Source organism: Sitophilus oryzae, unplaced genomic scaffold (assembly GCF_002938485.1).
Source record: "Sitophilus oryzae breed Bouriz unplaced genomic scaffold, Soryzae_2.0 scaffold_465_pilon_pilon, whole genome shotgun sequence".
In the NCBI taxonomy this organism is placed as follows: Eukaryota; Metazoa; Arthropoda; class Insecta; order Coleoptera; family Curculionidae; genus Sitophilus; species Sitophilus oryzae.
The window spans coordinates 2,034,521-2,054,696 of NW_022147046.1; the positions used below are offsets into that span (position 1 = coordinate 2,034,521).

The 20,176-nt window shown below is 30.7% G+C and overlaps 1 protein-coding gene across 5 annotated transcripts in view; it reads left to right on the plus strand.

Annotated features, from left to right (window-relative positions):
* LOC115885865 (transmembrane and coiled-coil domains protein 2) overlaps nucleotides 1–20,176 on the plus strand; it is a 69,385-nt gene that overhangs the window by 17,741 nt on the left and 31,468 nt on the right. For 4 of the 5 annotated variants that reach the window (XM_030904891.1, XM_030904892.1, XM_030904894.1 and 1 more), the window contains exon 1: nucleotides 16,067–16,204. The exons of the other annotated variant lie outside the window; for it this stretch is intronic. In XM_030904891.1, the coding sequence (XP_030760751.1) occupies nucleotides 16,176–16,204 (29 nt within the window). In that variant the 5' untranslated portion in view covers nucleotides 16,067–16,175. Of the gene's footprint in view, nucleotides 1–16,066; nucleotides 16,205–20,176 lie in introns of those variants that run through there. 5 annotated transcript variants of the gene reach the window in all.

Below are 20,176 nucleotides of genomic sequence, written 5' to 3' on the forward strand. Positions count from 1 at the left end.
TAAAAGAAAATAATCTTCTTGGTAAAAAATAAGATTTAATAATCAAATTTAATTATTTTAGAGAAAAATTTAATAAATACGCTCATTTAAAAAGCCCGCGCTTCGATCCATTTAAAACAAGCCCTACTCAATAGATGGCGCCACTTCTGTAGGACCATTTTTCAGTATGGCAGAGTCCATTCTTTTTCTAGCTAGATATATTCTTTGTTCATAGCGAATTGGGTTGTGTCTCTCTCTCAGTTTCAATTAGTTTCTCGACAACGATAAAGAAAGAGATTACGCCGAAACATCGACTACTCGTATTTGTGAGTCATTGTAAAAACGGTGCGATTATATTTTTTTTATCCTTCATTAAAATAATTTGAATTATTTTTCCATAATCGAATTATGAATGAATTTTAATTTGAATTATCCCATTTTTAACTCTATGATCCCATCACTATAGTAGATACCCACCGTAAATAAATCTAATATAAGATGTAAAATTAAAAATTAGAGACAAACTAAAGACAAAGGATTTGTTTAACATTTGGCACATTAAATTGCAGCAAATTCATTTTTTTGTTGAAATATCTTTTAATCCTTGATGACCTACTGGTTTCTGATTCCATTTGAAAAAATGAGATATGATTAAAAATACTATTTGGGCATTTTTTAACCCGCCAAGACAAGACACGAAAAACATTAGACGATGAAATCTATTTTTACAAGGCTCCTTGATTAAAAATTAGTGTTTTTAACATAGCCATGGCCACTCTGGATTGAAATTTAAAATACGATTACTTTTTCATTTTGTCGTTCTATTCAGAGTGTCATTTTCTATCGAATAAAGTGGAAATATACCGAGGATGTCATTTAAAAATCAAAATCGAAAGTAGTAGTCGTTTCCGGTGAAACAGGAAGTGATCAAAAACAATTGAATACGTCAATCTATCCTAATTTATGTGATATACTAACATACCAAATCTCGTTTTTTTATCTGAAAAAATAAAAAAGTTATAGGGGGTCTCCTGGACTAGAAGGAATTAATTTATCTAGGCGAAATTATATCAGATATAGCCTAAAATATGTTTCCAACGGCGATACACTCGGTATATATTTTTAAAATTTTTAACAACTTTAGCATTTAATGAATTACTCAAATAAACTAAATTGTTTTGGGCTGTGAATATCTTTCATTGACCCTAACCTTATAATCGTTTACATAAGCTTTTTATAGTGTAAATATATTGGTCGTTTACACTCCCAAACACAAACTAGAAATAGAACAAATGATTCCCCAAAGCATACAAAGCTTATTTGTACTGAGGTTTAATCTAAGTAGCGCAGCTTCATAAAAAATGCCACTTTACTTTGTTGATATTACAAAGTTTGTTTTTTATCTGTGAAATATTTTCAAACTAACCGAAAGAGAGTGCAATGGATAGAAACCGTTCTCAGTAAATAGACTATTATAATTTTCATACTCTTTATTAAACCCTGATTTTTAATGAAATTGTTAGAATATTTTAACTGGAATTCAGCGAGCTATAAAAAACTTGAAAATACTCTTATTTTTCGTTAAGCGGCTCTTTTAGCTCTTTTATTACAATTTTGTTATTATTAAAGTCTATTTTATATACCCGTTTTACTAACTTTCTGAAATAGAATTTTCCACGGAGACAATCAAAATTTCACGTTTTTTTTTAAATATTCCTACGAGTTCTCAAATCCAATATCGTCAGTGATAACCTGATAACTCCATTTTTTACGTTAATAAGTTTTTTTATACCATTAGAAAGAGAAAAAAATACTCTATAAGTAGGGAAAGCAAATACATTTTTTCCCATTAAAGAAAATTTGTTAAAAGTAATATATTTGTAATTTTTTTTTTGAAAATTTGGAATTTTTTAAAAAAAAATTTTGGATTTGTTTTATTTTTTAGTTTAAAAACATACTTTGTTTGTAATATGGCAACATAGGTAGTAGATTAAATTTACAAGAAAGAAAATCCAATGCTTCTCAAAATTATAGCAAAAAATTAATTGGAAATTTTAAAAGTGAAATAACTCGGTTGTTTTAGATTTATTTGAAAAAACGGTAAAGAGAAAATATTATGTTTCTTTTATCGAGATTTGCCAGCGCTGAAAATATTTGCACTTATTTAAGATTCACTCTGTATAGAAATCAGGGAACAACCCTAATGCAAGGTAAACCAATGCAATGCAAATGCCATAATGCAATGCTAAAGCAAATATTGTTAAGAATAAATAATGAACTATAAAGGGGGCCCGCGAAGGCTGGGCCCCCCTAATAGTTATACATATACAGTGGTGGCCAAAAGTATGGAAACTTTTTACTTTTTAAAATATCACAGAAAATATTGCTATGCTTAAACTCTCAGGAATATAAATGAACAGCTTATCAGCAAATAAAAGTATTCCAAAAATTACACAGCGAAAAAAATCTGTTTAGCAGTTTTTGTAGGAGAACAATAGATTTCTTGTGGCCAAAAGTATGGAAACCATAAATAAATACATTAAAATTATTTAGTTTAAGCTGATAAACGGTACGTTTTGCTTCAGGTAAATATAAACATCATGCCCAAGTCTAAATATTTCTCTACGGATTTAAAAAATAAAATAGTTGAATTATACAAGAGCGGTTATAAACAAATTCAAATAAGTAAAAATTTAAACATTTTATAAGGCACCGTTTCGAAAATAATTCGTAAATTTAATAAAACAGGGAACGTTTCAACAGCTTTTAAGTCAGGAAGACCAAGAAAGTTGTGCAACAGGACAATGAAAGTAATGAAGAGAATATCAATGGGAAATCCAAGAAAAACATCTACAGACATTTCTCGAGAAATGGGTGAAAGGGGAATATCGGTGTCTGCACGCACGGTGAGAAGAAGGTTGGATGACATGGGAGTCTTTGGAAGAGTTGCGGTGAAGAAACCACTAATATCAAAGAAAAATAGGATGGCCCGCTTTAAATTTGCTCAAGATCATCTCACCTGGTCTTATCAGAAATGGAATACTGTACTGTTTAGCGACGAAGGCAAGTTTCAACTGTTTGGTAGTGACAGGAGACGTTATGTCCGAAGACCAAAAGGTACACGGTACAGCCATAAGTACCAGATGCCCACAGTAAAACATGGGGGGTGGGAGTATAATGGTATGGGGGTGTTTTTCTCGCTCAGGTGTTGGTCCTCTTGTTAAAATTGATGGGATAATGGACCGTTTTTTGTACAAAGACATATTGGAGAATAATATGCTGCTTCATGCTGATGAAGAAATGCCACTCAGATGGTTGGTCCAGCAAGACAATGATCCCAAGCACAAATCTCGGTTTGTTCAAAATTGGTTAAATGAACATAATGTTCCACTAATGGATTGGCCCTCGCAGTCTCCGGATCTTAACCCCCTAGAAAATGTATGGGACCATTTGGATAGCAAAATTCGAAGCCATTCTATTTCAAATAAAAATGAATTATGGGAAGTGCTAAAAACTGAATGGGCGGCCATTTCCAGTAAAGATTGTACGAGATTGATCGATTTGATGCCACGAAGATGTAGAGAAGTAATTAATTCAAAGGGATATTCCACTAAATATTAGTAATTTTTATATTATCTTGAATTTTAATAAACATTCTTCTTAAGTTTCCATACTTTTGACCAAGAAAATATTCATAATTTTTTATATATTTTTTGATAGCTGGTAATTTTTTATTTAATTGTATTAGATTTTGTAGGAAATTATTTGTAGGTCACGATTATATTAATTCACGATTTAATTAAGTCGTTTTATTTCATATTTTAATTTCTCAGCATAAATGACAAATTAAAAAAGTTTCCTTACTTTTGACCACCACTGTATATAATATGGCCAGTCCGACCCTGCGTCGATTCGTTCTGTAAATACGGGGTATCCGTAAAGGGTAAGGGGAAAAACGAAATTCTCTATATTATACGAGCAATACATCGATCGGCGTTGTATAAAAATTAGGATACCATTGTATAAAAATTAGGATAAGCATGGAAGGATTCTACCATATCTTCTAAGAATTATAAGTTTAATTTTTAAATTATTTTCATATTCATGAAGTCAAAAATGCTGCTGCTTCAGTTCTTTAAAAATACATTAAAAATTTATTCGTTTTTGAACTTGTATGTTTTGCTTCTAGACCGACGATATTATAAATATATGGTTATTATCATATTTTTTAAATTTAATTGATTATTTCTAAATCTGTTTGGGTAATATTCAATTCCATTTTCAAAATTTCAAACAATAAAGGTTGCTACCTCCAGAAGTGTATTTTTATTTCTTATTTCCGCAAGACGAATATCTGCTAGCTCTCTATTGTGTCCGAAAAAAATGATGTAACACAAAATATTGAGTTTTATTATTCCCCAGCAAATAAAATTCTTATCTCTTTATCATATTAACGCATAAAAATACTTCCTACATGTGTACATATTTTTTTTGTACCGTTTTTTTGCTCTCCTGTAAAATTAGGAATAATGGAGTTAGCAGTTTATCATATTTCACCGACGATATACTGTCAACACAATACAAATATTATGTTTTTTAACTGAAAATTTAAACATTTTCCAAACAAATTTCCAAATATACCTACGTTTCAATTTTTTTCGCGAAATAAAACTTTTTTCAAAACAAAAACGCGTGTTCCTGGGATCGAAATATACCGTCCCTAGAAATATTCGCCCTATGGAGGGTAGATATCTCTATCCTCCATAATTTGCACTTATTTCAAATTCACCATGTATTCGAGATGAGAGAATACAAGAATGTCTGATGCCAACCGAAAATGTGTATTTCGTTGCGATAATGCAGGTAATGCTAGTTTGAATTTACTCACTTTGCTGAGAAATGCATATGCCATAACTATTTTTTTAAGAAATTATTCTTGTATTTTTATTCAGTCTAATAACTATTTAGTCAACGTGCTTAATTTATGTCAGTGATGACAGGTATTGATAATATCGATTCAAAATGCCTCGAGAACCATTACTCTTAGCCATTTTTACCAAGACACCTTTTTTATGGCGCGTTCTCACGACTCGTGTACTTGGCTAGTATTTTTAATAAAACTTCTACTCGTACACCCTGTATCTCCGAAACTAAGCATTTTAGGACATAGATACATTTATACCAACTTTTTTACTTATTTTTATAGCTGTAGAATATGCTGCCGAAGTTTCCGGATACAGTTCGGACCATCGGACCACCCTGTATATGGAATTGTTAATTATACAGAGTAGTCCGAACTATATTCCGGAAACTTCGGTAGCATATTCTGCAGATAAAAATAAGTGAAAGAGTTTGTATAAATGTATGTCCTAAAATGCTTAGTTTCGGAGATACAGGATGTAGAAGTTTCATATTTATTTCGATTTTTTTTTCAAATAATTTCGGAAGTAACGTCAATATTTGGATGAAAATTGGTGTCTGGGAGTTTTTTAACATGATAAATTTGATTTTGATGTCAATATGACTCCTACTTGTAGGGGGCTACATGTGTTTTAACTAGCGATGGGAACTATCGAATGAATTAGACTATCGAATGTTTAATGAATGAATAATTTCAACTATCGAATAGTTTTATTCGAATAAAATCATTCATTCATTTGTATACGAAAGCATATGTGACAACCTCGCCGTGCGACTAAATGGTTATCGTTGAGCCACGACTATCGAATGCTTTTGATAAATGAAATTTAGTATTCGTTTGATTTTTGTATGCGTCAGTGGCATTATTAGTTCTTCCAAATTTTTATAACTTAGCCGTATAAATACTGTACTATTTTTGCGTTTATTAAAATAGTTAAAATACTAAAATAGTAGTTATTTTTTAATTTTATTTATTGACGATTGTGTGCATGTGCAGGTGGTCAAAATTTTTCCGAAAATTTGTGTGGCTTTCCGTAGTCTGATCTTTCAATTATTTAATTTTATATGATATATGGTCTATTTGTTAATGGGAAATTTTGAGAAGTAGCAATTTTTAAGAGAGATGAGATGAACTTACAATTAATTTTAAAAATACGTATTTGTATTTTAGATGTTTTAATAATATGAATTAGTTGAACTTAATAATCATATTTAAGTAATGTGGTTAAGTAAATGGTTATCGAACTCAAACTATGGGGTGAGAAAATTAAAATAAAAGTTTTACACGTGCCAATTTAAAAAAAAAGTTAACGATGTTTGTATTTTTTTATGCTAATTCTCTTACATGTAGTTTTTTGCGAAGAAATATTTCATTTTTTTTTTAAAGTAAATGCCAGTAAAAGTAAATATAATTTTTAAACAGTAATATAAAGCACCTAATATAAATAATTTTGATTTCTAATTTTTATTTATATTTTTGTCCATTACACTGTATGCTTAGAAGATTAATAAATGTTTATATTTCATGATTTTAAAATTTGTTGTTAATATAACAAATTAGTTCTGTAATTATTATTATTATTTAATAAACCAACGTTGCCCCCCAAAAAATTTAGAGACTATATTATTTTTACTGTTATTATTATTTATTAAACCAGTCTTTGCTTAAAACATTAAAAATAATTTTCCTACATCCAAAATAACAAGTATTATTGCAGTGTAACAACAGAATATTAATAAAAAAAATGCAGAATATATAGACATACTATCCCTAACTAACTAAAGTCAAACAATAATATTCTTTGCTAATATCAACTAATACCAAAATCTGGCAACAGCGCCCTTCATAATGTATTTTCTGTGTAAATACTAGCACCTCAATAAAAAAAAATAATGTGTCCTAATCTATATCTGACTCCGCAAAAAATCAAAGATGCCGGCTTCTTTCATAGCATTGCCACCGACCGCTGTCGGGTTTCTCGGAAAGAAACCTACGTCGCCGGGCGACAACTAAAATTCAGTTAATATTTTATTATAATCGATCCTGACGAATAAATGAATTTCATAAATGAATGAATTTTATAAATGAATGGTTTTTGCTGCCGAATTACTAGAATACAATATTTCAAGGCAGATGACGGATCTATACTCTGTTTTTTTTCTCAGGTAAGATTTCGACAGACGATGACAGAAGAAAAGCAGATGACGTCCCATACCAATCTATTTATTTTACTAAAAAAAGTTTCTAATAATTTTTAAGTAATCTATGGATGGGTTTAAATATAAATCCGTCATGCGTCGTGTCTTGTTGTTTTTAACCAGTTTTATTGGTTTATTTAAAAATGACAGATCGTATTTCAATTTTATTGGTTTGACGGAATGATGAACGACAAACGGACGCCGATGCGTATAAACTCGCCTTTAGATTTTTGTCATTTTTGACGCTTGTCAAAGTCTTGCCAGATTATAGGTTATAATTTTGTGTCAACTTTTGTTTTTGTTAAATACCCTGCGTTTTGGAAGATGATGCATTTTGATTCGTATTATTACGTGTGTTTTGTGTCTTTTGAAGTCAAGTGGAGGAAAATCGAGTGAAAATTAACTGTAGACCCAGAGCACAGTTTATGGTTAATACTCGCTGCCCAGGCAGAAAGTCTTATACACCAATGAAGTTGCCATCGATAAAGTTTGTATACCATTTCGTCGTAGATAAGTGCATCTCGTATATGGTAGAAGGATCAAACTAAACACATACTAAAAACTGGAGTAGCTGTAAAATATCGACATCACACGATAGGTAAATAATGGATTTTAGTACTGCAGAAAATAATGTCAAAAGGTACTGGTTTAAAAAATTAAGATTAAAGTTAATTAATCAACCTTTAAGGTATAAAATTTGGTAGGTGTTATTATTAATAAAATAGTTTGTTTTATTTACCTATGTTGTTTTATTTATTCCTGTGGAATATTACAAAATGCAGGTAGTTTCATAAAGCTTGAAAGTAAATAATAGTTCTTTTTATATTTTTTGGTATGTAGTGTCTTGTTCTTGTTTGTTTTGTATTAACACATACCGTTTTTATTAAATAAAATAACTCGATTACATTTTTTCAGTTTCATACAGTTTTTTTCACAATATTTTGAAGTAATCACTTGTCATCTTGTCAATCAAATTTTAAATATTTCCTGCTATGCGTTCCAGTTGTACCAACTTATTTCTTTGTAAAATAAAATAAACTACTTTGAAATTAAAATGACAGACACATCTATCACTGTCAAGGATCTTCTCGTTGGACCGACTATATTCGATAATTTTTATTCGAATAGTTTTCAACGAATGTTTTCTTACTACGAACGTTTTCTTTTAACTATCGAATTATTCGAATGAATTGCAACTATCGAATGTTTCGATAGTATTCATTCGATAGTTCCCACTACTAGTTTTAACTGGTTTGAAGAGTAATAACTTTTCGTCCGTACCTGTATAAAACTACTGAGCGAAAAAATATACATTTCCCTTATTTTTTACGTAAAAAATGTCTCTTGATAAATATCTTACGAGCGTTCTCAAACTATTTAGAATGGAAATAGTCAATACATATCATTATTGACAAAAAAATAAACATTTTGTGTAGATAGTTACTTGACTGAATAGATTAATTTTGGAATTTTTAATTTTTTTAAATTAATCATAATTTTTTTTTTCGAAGAAATGATGATTTGAAATGTTTTTGTTAAACTTTTGACACAAAAACATTTCAAATTTATGATTTCAGTCTAATAACTACCGTATGATCGAATAAAAACGGCGTCAGCGATGGCTATGAAATGAAGATTGTTGTCATTTTATATGTAAAATTATATGGGAAATGTCATGGAATGGTCATTTCATAGCCATCGCTGACGCCGTTTTTATTCGGTCATATTTATATTTTTTTACTCAGTAGTTTTATACAGGTACGGACAAAAAGTTATTACTCTTCAAACCATTTAAAAAATGTATCGGTGGCGCCCTCTACAAGTAGGACTCATATTAACATCAAAATCAAATTTCTCACGTCGAAAACCCCCAGAAACCAATTCTCATCTAAATATTGACGTTACTACAGAAATTATTTGAAACAAATCGAAATAAAAATGAAACTTCTACACCCTGTATCTCCAAAACTAAGCATTTTAGGACATATATTTATACCAACTTTTTTACTTATTTTTATCTGCAGAATATGCTGCCGAAGTTTCCGGAATACAGTTCGGACCACCCTGTATATTGTGTTTAATTTCTTCATTAATTTTTTTCTTCATTAATTATTAATTATTATTGTCTGTGGTTTGTGTTTTCGATTTTCTTTCAAATTTTTTCAATAAATGCTTGGGTCAATATTTTTTTATAAATTATTTTTTGTATCTCGTTGTTTAGTTAATTATTATTAGTAATAAAATTATTAAAACCAACAATTAAAATCATAATGACCATAATGAAGGTGTGTCATATTCATAAAGAAATTATAAATTCATCTTTTCAAATTATAAGAAAGAGAAATTTTATGACGCACTACTTCTGATAATTTTAAGTCTACTAAAACGCGAGGTACGTGTTAAGTATTTTGGTTTTCATCAGTATAAATGATTCAGGCTCCGTTACAGTGATTCATTGCGAAACAAGTTATACCTTTTGAGATGATTTTATTTTCTTGATTTCCTCTTCCCGATGTTTGTTTTTGGCTTGGACTTGGAGATGAAAGTATTTTTAGAGCCTTGAACCTTTTGTGTAATTTAAGTTGTTCATTTAACTTGATAGTAAAATAGGCTAATAAAAAAGCGCGGCAACTAGAGTAATTACGTTTGTTATAATTCATACACGGAATTTTTCGTTTAATCTTTCGAATGAACAATGGATCTAATTGTTTTCAAAATAGAATACTTTGTTATTTAGGTATCTTTAAGAAACGAACATTCCGCTCTAGATTAATTGGAAAAAATAAGAATCATTTCCAGAGTGTGTAATTTTTTACATCCACGTAAACATCCGAATTCCTTAGCAAACTAATACTAAATTGTATTTTCTGTACATTTGTGGTGGGTTTGTGTTTGTAGTCTTTTGGGAATATACTCGTAAACATTTACAACATAACTTTTAATGAAATTAAATAACTTCCTTTTAATTTTGAAAATTTACACGTTTCAAGCAGATATAGATAGATAGATACATAATAGTTTATTAGTTCTAAGTATAATAACAGATGTTACATACAAATACCCCGAAGTGTGTAGAACATGTCAAAAATGTTCACTATTACATTACTATGAATAATAAAACATAAATGAATTAACAGAGAAGTAAGAAAAAATATATAATCATATACGTGATATACGATTAGTAGTTAACAAACAAAAAATACAAAAAAGGAGAAAAAATATATAGGTATATACAAAATTCTATATTTATACTAATAACAAATTAATCCTGTCATTGTCGTGGTAAAATTCGTCAACTGAATAAAACGCTTTACTTATCAAGTACTTTTTTTACAGCTGTTTTTGATAAGTTTATAGGAAGCAAGCGAACAGTTTCAAGAAGACTGTTATATAGAGATATTGAGGAGTTCTTAACATTTTTCTGAATATAAAGTTACACCTCTCATCCATTACTATTAGCTTGTTCCTTGTATCATAATCATGCTCTAGCTTATTATGATTGAAAAGGTCTTTATTTTCATGAACAAACAGTATTGCATTCAATATGTAAAGGCACACTACAGTTAAAATGTTGTTTTCAATAAATGTTTTCTTACAACTTTCTCGATATTGAAGCTTGAAAATATTTCTGATGCATCGCTTCTGTATCACCAAAACTCTCGAAATGTCAGTTGAATTTCTCCAAAAAAATGATCCCATATTTTAATGTAGACTATACATAGGCATGATATGCAGTTATAGCTGCTTCCGTTCCAACATTTTCCGCAATTATTTTGAGGGCATAACTACGAGCCCTAACAACTATATGTTGGGTTAAGGTCATATTTTGGAATTATTGCCCTGGTTTTTCAAAATGACTGAAAAATATATGTTTAATTTTTTAAATATAAACATAGCCATATATTCTAAACAACTTAACAATATTTTTATGAATTTGTAAATCAATCCATATTTACAGTAGCGGATTTTGTTCATGAAAGGACAAATTTGCTGACAACTAAATGTTGGGACAAGTACTTATTTTTAAATAATTAATATCATAGGCGGCATTGCTATAAACGTCACAAATGTCGCAAACTGTTTACTTCAGCATTGACAGCTTGTAAGTGACTCGATACTTTGAGTAGTGAGATTTACTGTAAGAAATTTTAATTTTTTTAATTTTCAATTTTGTTAATTTAATCCAAAGTAATGGTCCGTGGAAAAGCTACCAATCAAAAACTACGCGAAATTATCAATCGTCAATACAGTACGGGAAAAACAATTCGAAAAATTTCTGATGATTTAAGTATTCCAAAAACCACGGTCTTTAAATATAATAAAAAATACGGCGAATCTGCCAATGTAGACGTTAGAGGTAAAAGTTCGGGAAGGCCAAAAAGTTGTATCTCAGAGAGATTTACGAAATTTAGTTAAAATTTGCAAGTCTGTGAGAAGAAGTACTCTTCGCGAAGTAACAGTTAAATGGAATACTGTAACTGGTTTAAATATATCAAGAGAATGTTGCCGAAAATGTATCCGTAAATGCGGTCTGGGGTTTTACAAGGTAAACTTTATTTTGTGTCACACACAGACCACACAAAATAAGTGTGGATAATCAATTATCTGAAGATTATTGATACAAATTCTTATTTAGGCCAAAGAAAAACCGACAGAAAACAACAAACCGAAAAAAAACAGAAATTCAAAAGAAAAATCGGTACAATTAGGCAAAATCTAAATTATCGTGGACACAAAATGATTGGAATAAGGTCATATTTAGCGATGAGTCTAAATTTGATGTTTGCGTTGGAGATCATCGAAAACGAATAATACGAAATAAAGCAGAAGCCTTTCATAAAGATTGCTTAAAGAGGGTTGTTAAATTTCCTAAGGGGATTATGGTTTGGGATTGCATGTCAGCAAGAGGTTTGGGCAAAAAAAAATATAGATGGCACTGTTAACGCCCAAAAATATCAACATATACTTGAGACCTCAGTTTTGCCTAGTGCTCAAGAATTGCTTCCAAACGAAGACTATATTTTCCAACAAGATGGAGCATTGTGCCATTCAGCAAAATCAACTAAAAATTGGTTCGGTAATAATAATATATAAAAGTTCTACCCCATCCTGCAAGTAGTCCGGACCTCAATGTTAGAAACTGTGTGGCATAAAATTATCAATATTTAAGAAACCACACTCAACGAACAATTTTTGATTTGCGGACAAAACTGCAGGAAATTTGGGATAATTTTTCTCCTCAAATGTGCCAATCTTTGGTAAATACAGTGCCATTAAGAATTCAGGCAGTTGTTAAGGCGAAAGGTGATGTAACTCCGTATTAAACAAATTTCTTGTTATGCTGTCCCAATATATAGTTGTCAGCAAATTTGGCTTGATTTTGGCAAAATAAGCTATTATCAAAAGTGATTTGTTTGCAAAGTTATAAAAATATAGTAAAATTGTCTAGATAATATTGTAATGTTTGAATTTAGAATAATAAACAAAATAAATTGAGTCGTTTTAACAAATTACTATTTTTATTGCAAACAAGATCTTGTCCCAACATATAGTTGTTAGGGCTCGTATATCTGGCAATCCCCACAGAGACATTAGATACATGAGCCTTCCAATCCAATTTTTTGTCCACAAGCACACCCAAAAACTTTACCGTGTCTGTAGAAACAATTTTATGTCCATTGTACGTCATTTCAAATGAACTGCTACCTCGTTTTTCATAAAGCATTAACTGTGTTTTTGCAACATTTAATGATAAATAATTTGCTACAAAGTACTCTTGCAAGGCATGTAGCAAATCTGTAGCTTTACACAACAATAATTTATCATCGTCCTCACTAAAAACTATAGAGGTATCGGCATATAGGACGGTATACTCTTTTGTAACAAAAGGAATTTCATTGTTGTATAGTACGTATAACAATGGCCCCAGTATAGAGCCTTGTGGGACACCACGCTCAGTTACAACCCTGTTAGACTTCGAAACATTCCCAAAACTATCTTTCTCTACTACTTGTTGATTTCGACCCTCCAAGTAGGATTCTACTAAATTTAAAGCCATACCTCTCACACCATACGTTTCCGGCGAAGTATTTGATGGTTGACACTGTCAAATGCTTTGGACAAATCCAAATACATGGCCAGCGTCCTGTTTTTGTTGTTTAATGAGTAAATGACGATTTCAAGTGACTGATATATGTATAGCACGAATTGTGTATTTGTGTTTTCTAGTAGTAGTGATATATCACATCACTGACCGTTATCAGGTGTGAACCAATCAATTGTGAATCCAGTAATTCGGTGGTAGTATGACTTTGAACATCAGAAAACAAAATATAACACTAATTAACCACAATACACCAAAACACTTTACCTTTGCATTGGACGCGCATTTCGCTAACCATGTGAGCATCATCAGCGAATGATTAAAACTCTCATTCTGGGTTTTGGAATGGAAATATAGCCTAACCGTTGATTAAAGAAATAAGAATATGCGCAACCTTATGGGCGATTTTGTTCGAGATTTAGTTAAACTCGCGCTGCGCGCCGATCATTGAGTCGTTTACAGCGCAGCGGATAAAGAATACTGTATCGTAGTTCTGCTTTCAGTCGACAGAGTGAGTGGTTGTCGGAGAGATCAAGAGATTTTGGGTACAGTATATGATTAAACAAAGAACGGCGCCACAGTTGGAAATGATCGATCTGTTATTTCATATGTAAATATTATGGTAAATGTCAATAATCGTCATTTCCAAGCCAACTACTTTTTTCGATCATACGACATATTCAGTACCTATAAAAGAATTTTTATTTTTGTTGTTTATTCTATGTTTAACACGAATAAATTTTCAATACGTAAACGCGGATTTTTCATCCGAAGATATTTTCGTCAAACGTATTACATACCGATTTGGTCATTTTAGAAGTGTGATCTGGATTTTAACGTGCAAGACAGAGAATAATACAAATGACCGGTTGATAGGCAGAGAGACAAAATCAAAAGCGGCATACACTGTTGCCGGTTTTTGCGTTTGTAGGAAAATTTGTGTAGAAAATAATAAACTGTTTTAAAAACTTTCGTATATACTACTGAAATGAAGATAATATATCTAAGCTAAATATAATCTATTACATCTGTAGTAAAATGAGTAACTAATTGTGAAAAATAAGGTTCCAACCCTAGTTTTCAAAAATATAATAATATACAGGGTTGTTCACCACATACGACCCGGAGTTTTGTAGCTAAACGACTAGATTTAGCACTATTTGAGCTACAATTTAAAAATATTTTTACAAGAGACAGAGTGTCCCAAATAAATAAAAAAATATCATAGTTGTAATGTTTTAAATGGAACACCCTATATATTATTCCATTTTTAGTTTCTACGATTAAAAGAAAGGCAAATTTGATTAAGGTTTATCACCCTAAAACCTTTACGTTTTTGAAATATTTTCAATTTGGTGAAATTGCAGTAAAAATTTTAAGGTTTCATTCCTCCAAGGGTAACAAAGTTTTTAATACTAAATATTTACTGAAGTTTATTTATCGATCAGTTATTGTGTTGCGATAATAAAAATAATACTACCTCATACAGAGTGTCTAAAAATATATTTTAAATAATTTCTAGCTTTAAACGGCAATAACTTGTTTAATTTACATTATCTAATACACATACAAAATTCAGTTTTTTAGTATTTGGAGCAATTATTATTAATCAACGCAAACAGTCAATTAATGTAGTTTGAATACTGTAATCATACATATTAATTGGTCCTCTTTAACAAACATATATTTAAACGGTTTTTTTTTTTATTTTTTAATTAAATAAACAAACTATATCGACAATATTAGTATCTGTACTCTTTAAAAATTTGTTACATCTTTAAAAATATTCTAAAATCTCAATATTCCATGGGTATATTGATAAATGAGGTCTAAATTATAAGAAGAAGAAATCTACGAAAACTTGAAGAAACAGGTATAAAATGAAATAATACAATTTGATAGACAATTAAACTGTACATCTGATTCTCGTACAATATACAGGATGTTCCATTTAAATTAAACAAGTTATTGCCGTTTAAAACTAGTAATTATTGAAAATTAATTTTTAGACACTGTATAAGGTAGGATAATTTTTATTACTGTTGCAAACCAAACACAAAATTTAGTAAATAGAAATACTTCAGTACAATATTTGGTTTTAAAAACTTAAATACGCCTAGAAAAATGAAGCATTAAAATTATTACTGTATTTTGAACTCAAAACTTATTGCAAAAATCTAATCGTTTAGCTACAATAATCCGTGTCGTATGTGGTGAACAACCCTGTAGTGAGTGTTCCATTTAAAATAAGAAAGATGCTACAACTTTTAGAATGATGCGGCAACATTGTAATGCTGAAAATATTGTAGAAAGATGGAGCAGGTGCCGTTATGTAAAAATCAAAATTTTCAAAAAAGATCTATCACCGGTTCTTCATAAACGTGACACGTCTAACCTGATTTAAACTTCTTCATAAACGTCTAACCAACATTTTTGGCTACGAACCATCGCCGTGAATCACCCTATACGTATCTCAATAATGGGGCTCGTATTTGGGACACTCTGTACAGTGGTATCTAGGAAGGGTATATGATTTAGTGCTTTATGGGGGTTAAACGGCAGGGTGATTACTGGAATACAATAAATTTGGATATTAAATTGGCATTAGGAGTATTAGCACATTCTTCATTTCTTACATTCCTGTTATTTTTAGACTTTAATCCTATGACCCTAGTAGGTTCTAAGGCGCCACCGATCTCTTCATCCATTTAATTTTAGATTTCTGCGTCTAACATTACTCAAACGCCAGTCATTTTTAAATCGGGCAGTGTAGCTTCTCCCATTTATTACGATAGTACGTTTCTGTGTCTTTAAGCCGCGTTTATCTATCGAGTTCAGCGTGGTTTATCTTTAGTAGTGGCTTCCTTAAGTGTGCTAGTGCCAGTATTGTACTTTGCCTAGTTGTGGTGTTTGAGGTTTTTCAACCTTTCTATCAGTTACTTTGGTGGACGGAATTAATGGTTTTGTAAGAGACATGCAGCTGACTAGTTTCAACATTTTTGGGTATGTTCCTTGTGATTTTTAAACCTTTCTATAGGTATAGAACCATTATAGAAATATTATAAGAATTTGATTTTATACAACGCGTGATACTGCGAGTGAACTAGGTATGCTGTGGTCTCAGAAATAGTCTTTCAGTTCCAGCTTTAACTTCAGTAGTCTTTAGTAGTTGTCATTTTTATGTACTTTTTTTCTGTTCACTTTTAGTCTTCTTATTGGGTTAATCGTTAGGTATACAGGGTGTCCCAATATTCCGTGGACATAGAACTACTACGTATTTTTGCTATCAAAATTAGTTAATTGTATACAATTTACCTCTATACAAAAGTGTTTCGTTTATCCGCTAGAGGGCATTAAAATTTAAAAAGTAAACACATTTTTTCAGATATTTTAAGAACCGTTACTCCGATTTGAATGAGATTTTAGGTGTCTATGTTTTGCCAAGTGCTCTAACATTCAACTTTCCCAAAAATTCAATAAAAAGTACGGAAAGGGTGAAAACTACCCTCACCCCTACATAAATTTTAGCTGTAATACTTTAGTTGGCGAAAATATGGAATTTTATGTTAGTATTACAAATTATATTTGACAATAAGCTTCATAAAAAGCTTAAAAAATAATAATTTTTAGATTAATTAACGTTCGGGTTTATTTTTGATTGATGTCCTCTAACAAACATACGAAGCGCTTTTGTATAAAAGTAAATTATGTACAGGCTGGGTCAAATTCGACGCTTTTAAATGGAAACACCCTTTTCTATAAGAGATAGACGAAAACTAATATCGGTGTCTGGAGCTCAATTTTCATCAAAAACATGATGGTGAAAACCGCACATTAATATCTGTTACCGTTTCGGAGTTACGGGGTGTTTTTCAAAAATGTGCATTTTTAACAAATCGCTGTAACTTTTTTGCTATGGAAAATTTTGTATTTCTATGAAAACATTTCCAAAGCACCTTTTTACCTAGAATTTAATGGTTTAAGTATATTTTTTTTTTAAATTAATAATTTAAGAGTTATCAACAGAAAAATTGATTTTTTATTTGGGACACCCACTATATTTTTAATTAACTGAAAAGAATTTAAAATTACCATTCCAAAAATATAGCACATTTGATATTTTGTTATAATCCCCTTCGAAATACAGAATTTTTAAAAGTTCTCCACTTTTAACTAGTAGGCTTTGGACCTCTTATCGGATATGCCCTTAATGGAACTCGAAAACATATTTTTTTCAGCAAGACGACGCACCGCCTCTGAACGCTGAAGTTATCAGCAAATTTTTGCAGCCAATTTCAAAAATAATTGAATAGCTAACTAAGATCCCAGCCGTTGGCCGTCGAGGCCGCCTGACTTAGTGTCCATAGGTCTAATCCTATGGATATATTTGCGGAAGAATAAAGGTTCTTTATTCTTCCGTATAATCTAGACAAGAATTAGAAATAATTAGCAGTTATGAGAGGGTATGTTTCACTCCTACTGAGTTAATGAATTCCGCGAGAAATGTTCAAAACAGAAGACGGTCGATATGTCGAACACCTATGCAAAATCTCATGTCTTGGTTTGCTATTTATTTTTTTTGTTATTAGGTATAGTTTAAATATGTTGATGTAGGTTAAATATATTTTAAATTGTTATAAAACTCTGCATCTCTCAGCAAATATTATTTTCGTTTTAATTGATGCTCGCAGCTAGAATTTTTTTGCATTACAGCCGGTGCCGTTCGAAGCCTACTTATTTAAAGCGGGCAAATTTTTACATACTCTATATCTCGAAGAGGAATCGAGCAAAATATCAAGTGTGTTATATTTTTGGAAAGGTAATTTTAAATTATTTTCAATAAATTAAAAATATACAGGGTGTCCCATATAAAAAATCAAATTTTCTGTTGAGAATTCTTAAATTATTAATTTTAAAAAAATTATACTTAAACCATTAAATTCTACGTAAAAAGGTGCTTTGGAAATGTTTTCATAAAAATACAAAATTTTCCATAGCAAAAATGTTACAGCGATTTGTTAATAATGCATATTTTTGAAAAACACCCCGTAACTCTGAAACGGTAACAGATATCGATATGCGGTTTTCACTATCATGTTTTTGACAAAAATTGAGCTCCAGACACCGATATTAGTTTTTGTCTATCTCCTATAGAAAAGGGTGTTTCCATTTAAAAGCGTCGAATTTGACCCACCCTGTACAATTATCTTATATTGATCCAAAAAATACGTAGTCATTCTAGGTTCACGGAATATTGGAACTCCCTGTATAGTTTGTTTCTCCTTTGGAAAAATACATTTTCCAAAAAATATTTTTACAAAAGACAATAAGATAGAAACTAGTGAATTAAGATCTGAATCTTCTTAAAAATGCAAATGAATGCCAAGTTTTTGAAATTTTTGATCCTGACCTTTATGAAAAGTTTTTTTTGTCAAATATTTAACATGGTTATGTTGTAATGCTGTGATATTAATTTACGAATTTTATAACCTGTCGAAAAATTACACTTTTTTACTTTGCATATACATACAATATTTAATAATAACAAATTTTATGATATTTGCTAATAAAAATTAAGTATAGCTTTGGTATAGCTATAAGGAATGTCGCGCCGAATTAATATTTTTTCTTTTTTATATAAATAATATCTTTATACCAATCATTATATTAATCTGCAAATAAATTTTAAAATTTATTTGTCAGCATTAACCTTCAATGGATAGCTTACACACTTTTTCAAAAAAATGCCCATGTCAGATTTCCTATTTGATCTTTTAATTTTATTTATATACCAAGTGTGTCGGTGTCGGCAATGATTACGGACACTTAAAATATTTATAATTATAATATACAGAGTGATTCAAACTTATTTTCAAAAGTTGTAAGTTGTAATTTTTAAAAATAATTTATTACCACCTATTTTACACAAACTGTTCTGGACATTTAAGGATATAAGTACGAGTAGGTCATATACCGGGTGCGTCTCAAAGTGGCTCACCCCTATAGGTAGCTTTTTATTTTTTTCAGATAAAAAATCCAGATTTGGTATGTTAGTATGTATATGACATAAATTAGGATTGATTGACGCATTCAATTGTTTTTGATCGCTTCCTGTTTCACCGGAAATGACTACAACTTTTGATTTTTAATTGACACCCTCTGTATTTTTTTTTACTTGACAGATATCGCAAATTTGTACCGACGACTCTCGGTATCTCTACCGTGAGGTTGACAAGGGTACGGTAGAGATACCGATTTTTGTCGGTACAAAAATCGGTATCTCTACCGTGCCCTTGTTAACCTCACGGTAGAGATACCGAGAGTCGTCGGTACAAATTTGCGATATCTGCCATAGGGCCGATCGGTAACTATGACAACAACAATCAACACGACGCTCATTGGCCGTACGTACCGATAGCTGTCGGTAACTTACCGATACCGACGATTATACAGAATAGCGCCCCAGGACAAGACACGACAAACATTAGACGATCAAATATATTTTTCCAAGGCTCCTTGATTAAAAATTAGTGTTTTTAACACATCCATGTCACTCTAGATTAAAATTTAAAAAAAAAAATTTTTTCTTTTAAGCGAAAATCTCAAAAGTTGAAGTATGGATATATCATTCTATTCAGAGTGTAATTTTCTATTGAATAAAGTAAAATATACCAAGGGTGCTATTTAAAAATCAAAAGTTGTAGTTATTTCCGGTGAAACAGGAAGTGACCAAAAACAATCGAATACGTCAATCAATCCTAACTTATGTCATATACTAACATACCAAATCTCGTTTTTTTTTCTGAAAAAATAGAAAAGTTATAGGGGTGAGCCACTTTGGGACGCACTAGGTATAGGTACTGATGATGCTAACGTGATTAGTGAAAAGCTTGTCCAGTGTTGTTAAATAAAGTGTGTTGATGTATTGTGCCAGACGCCAGAGGTTCCAACCTCAACTAAATTCTACTAATAAAA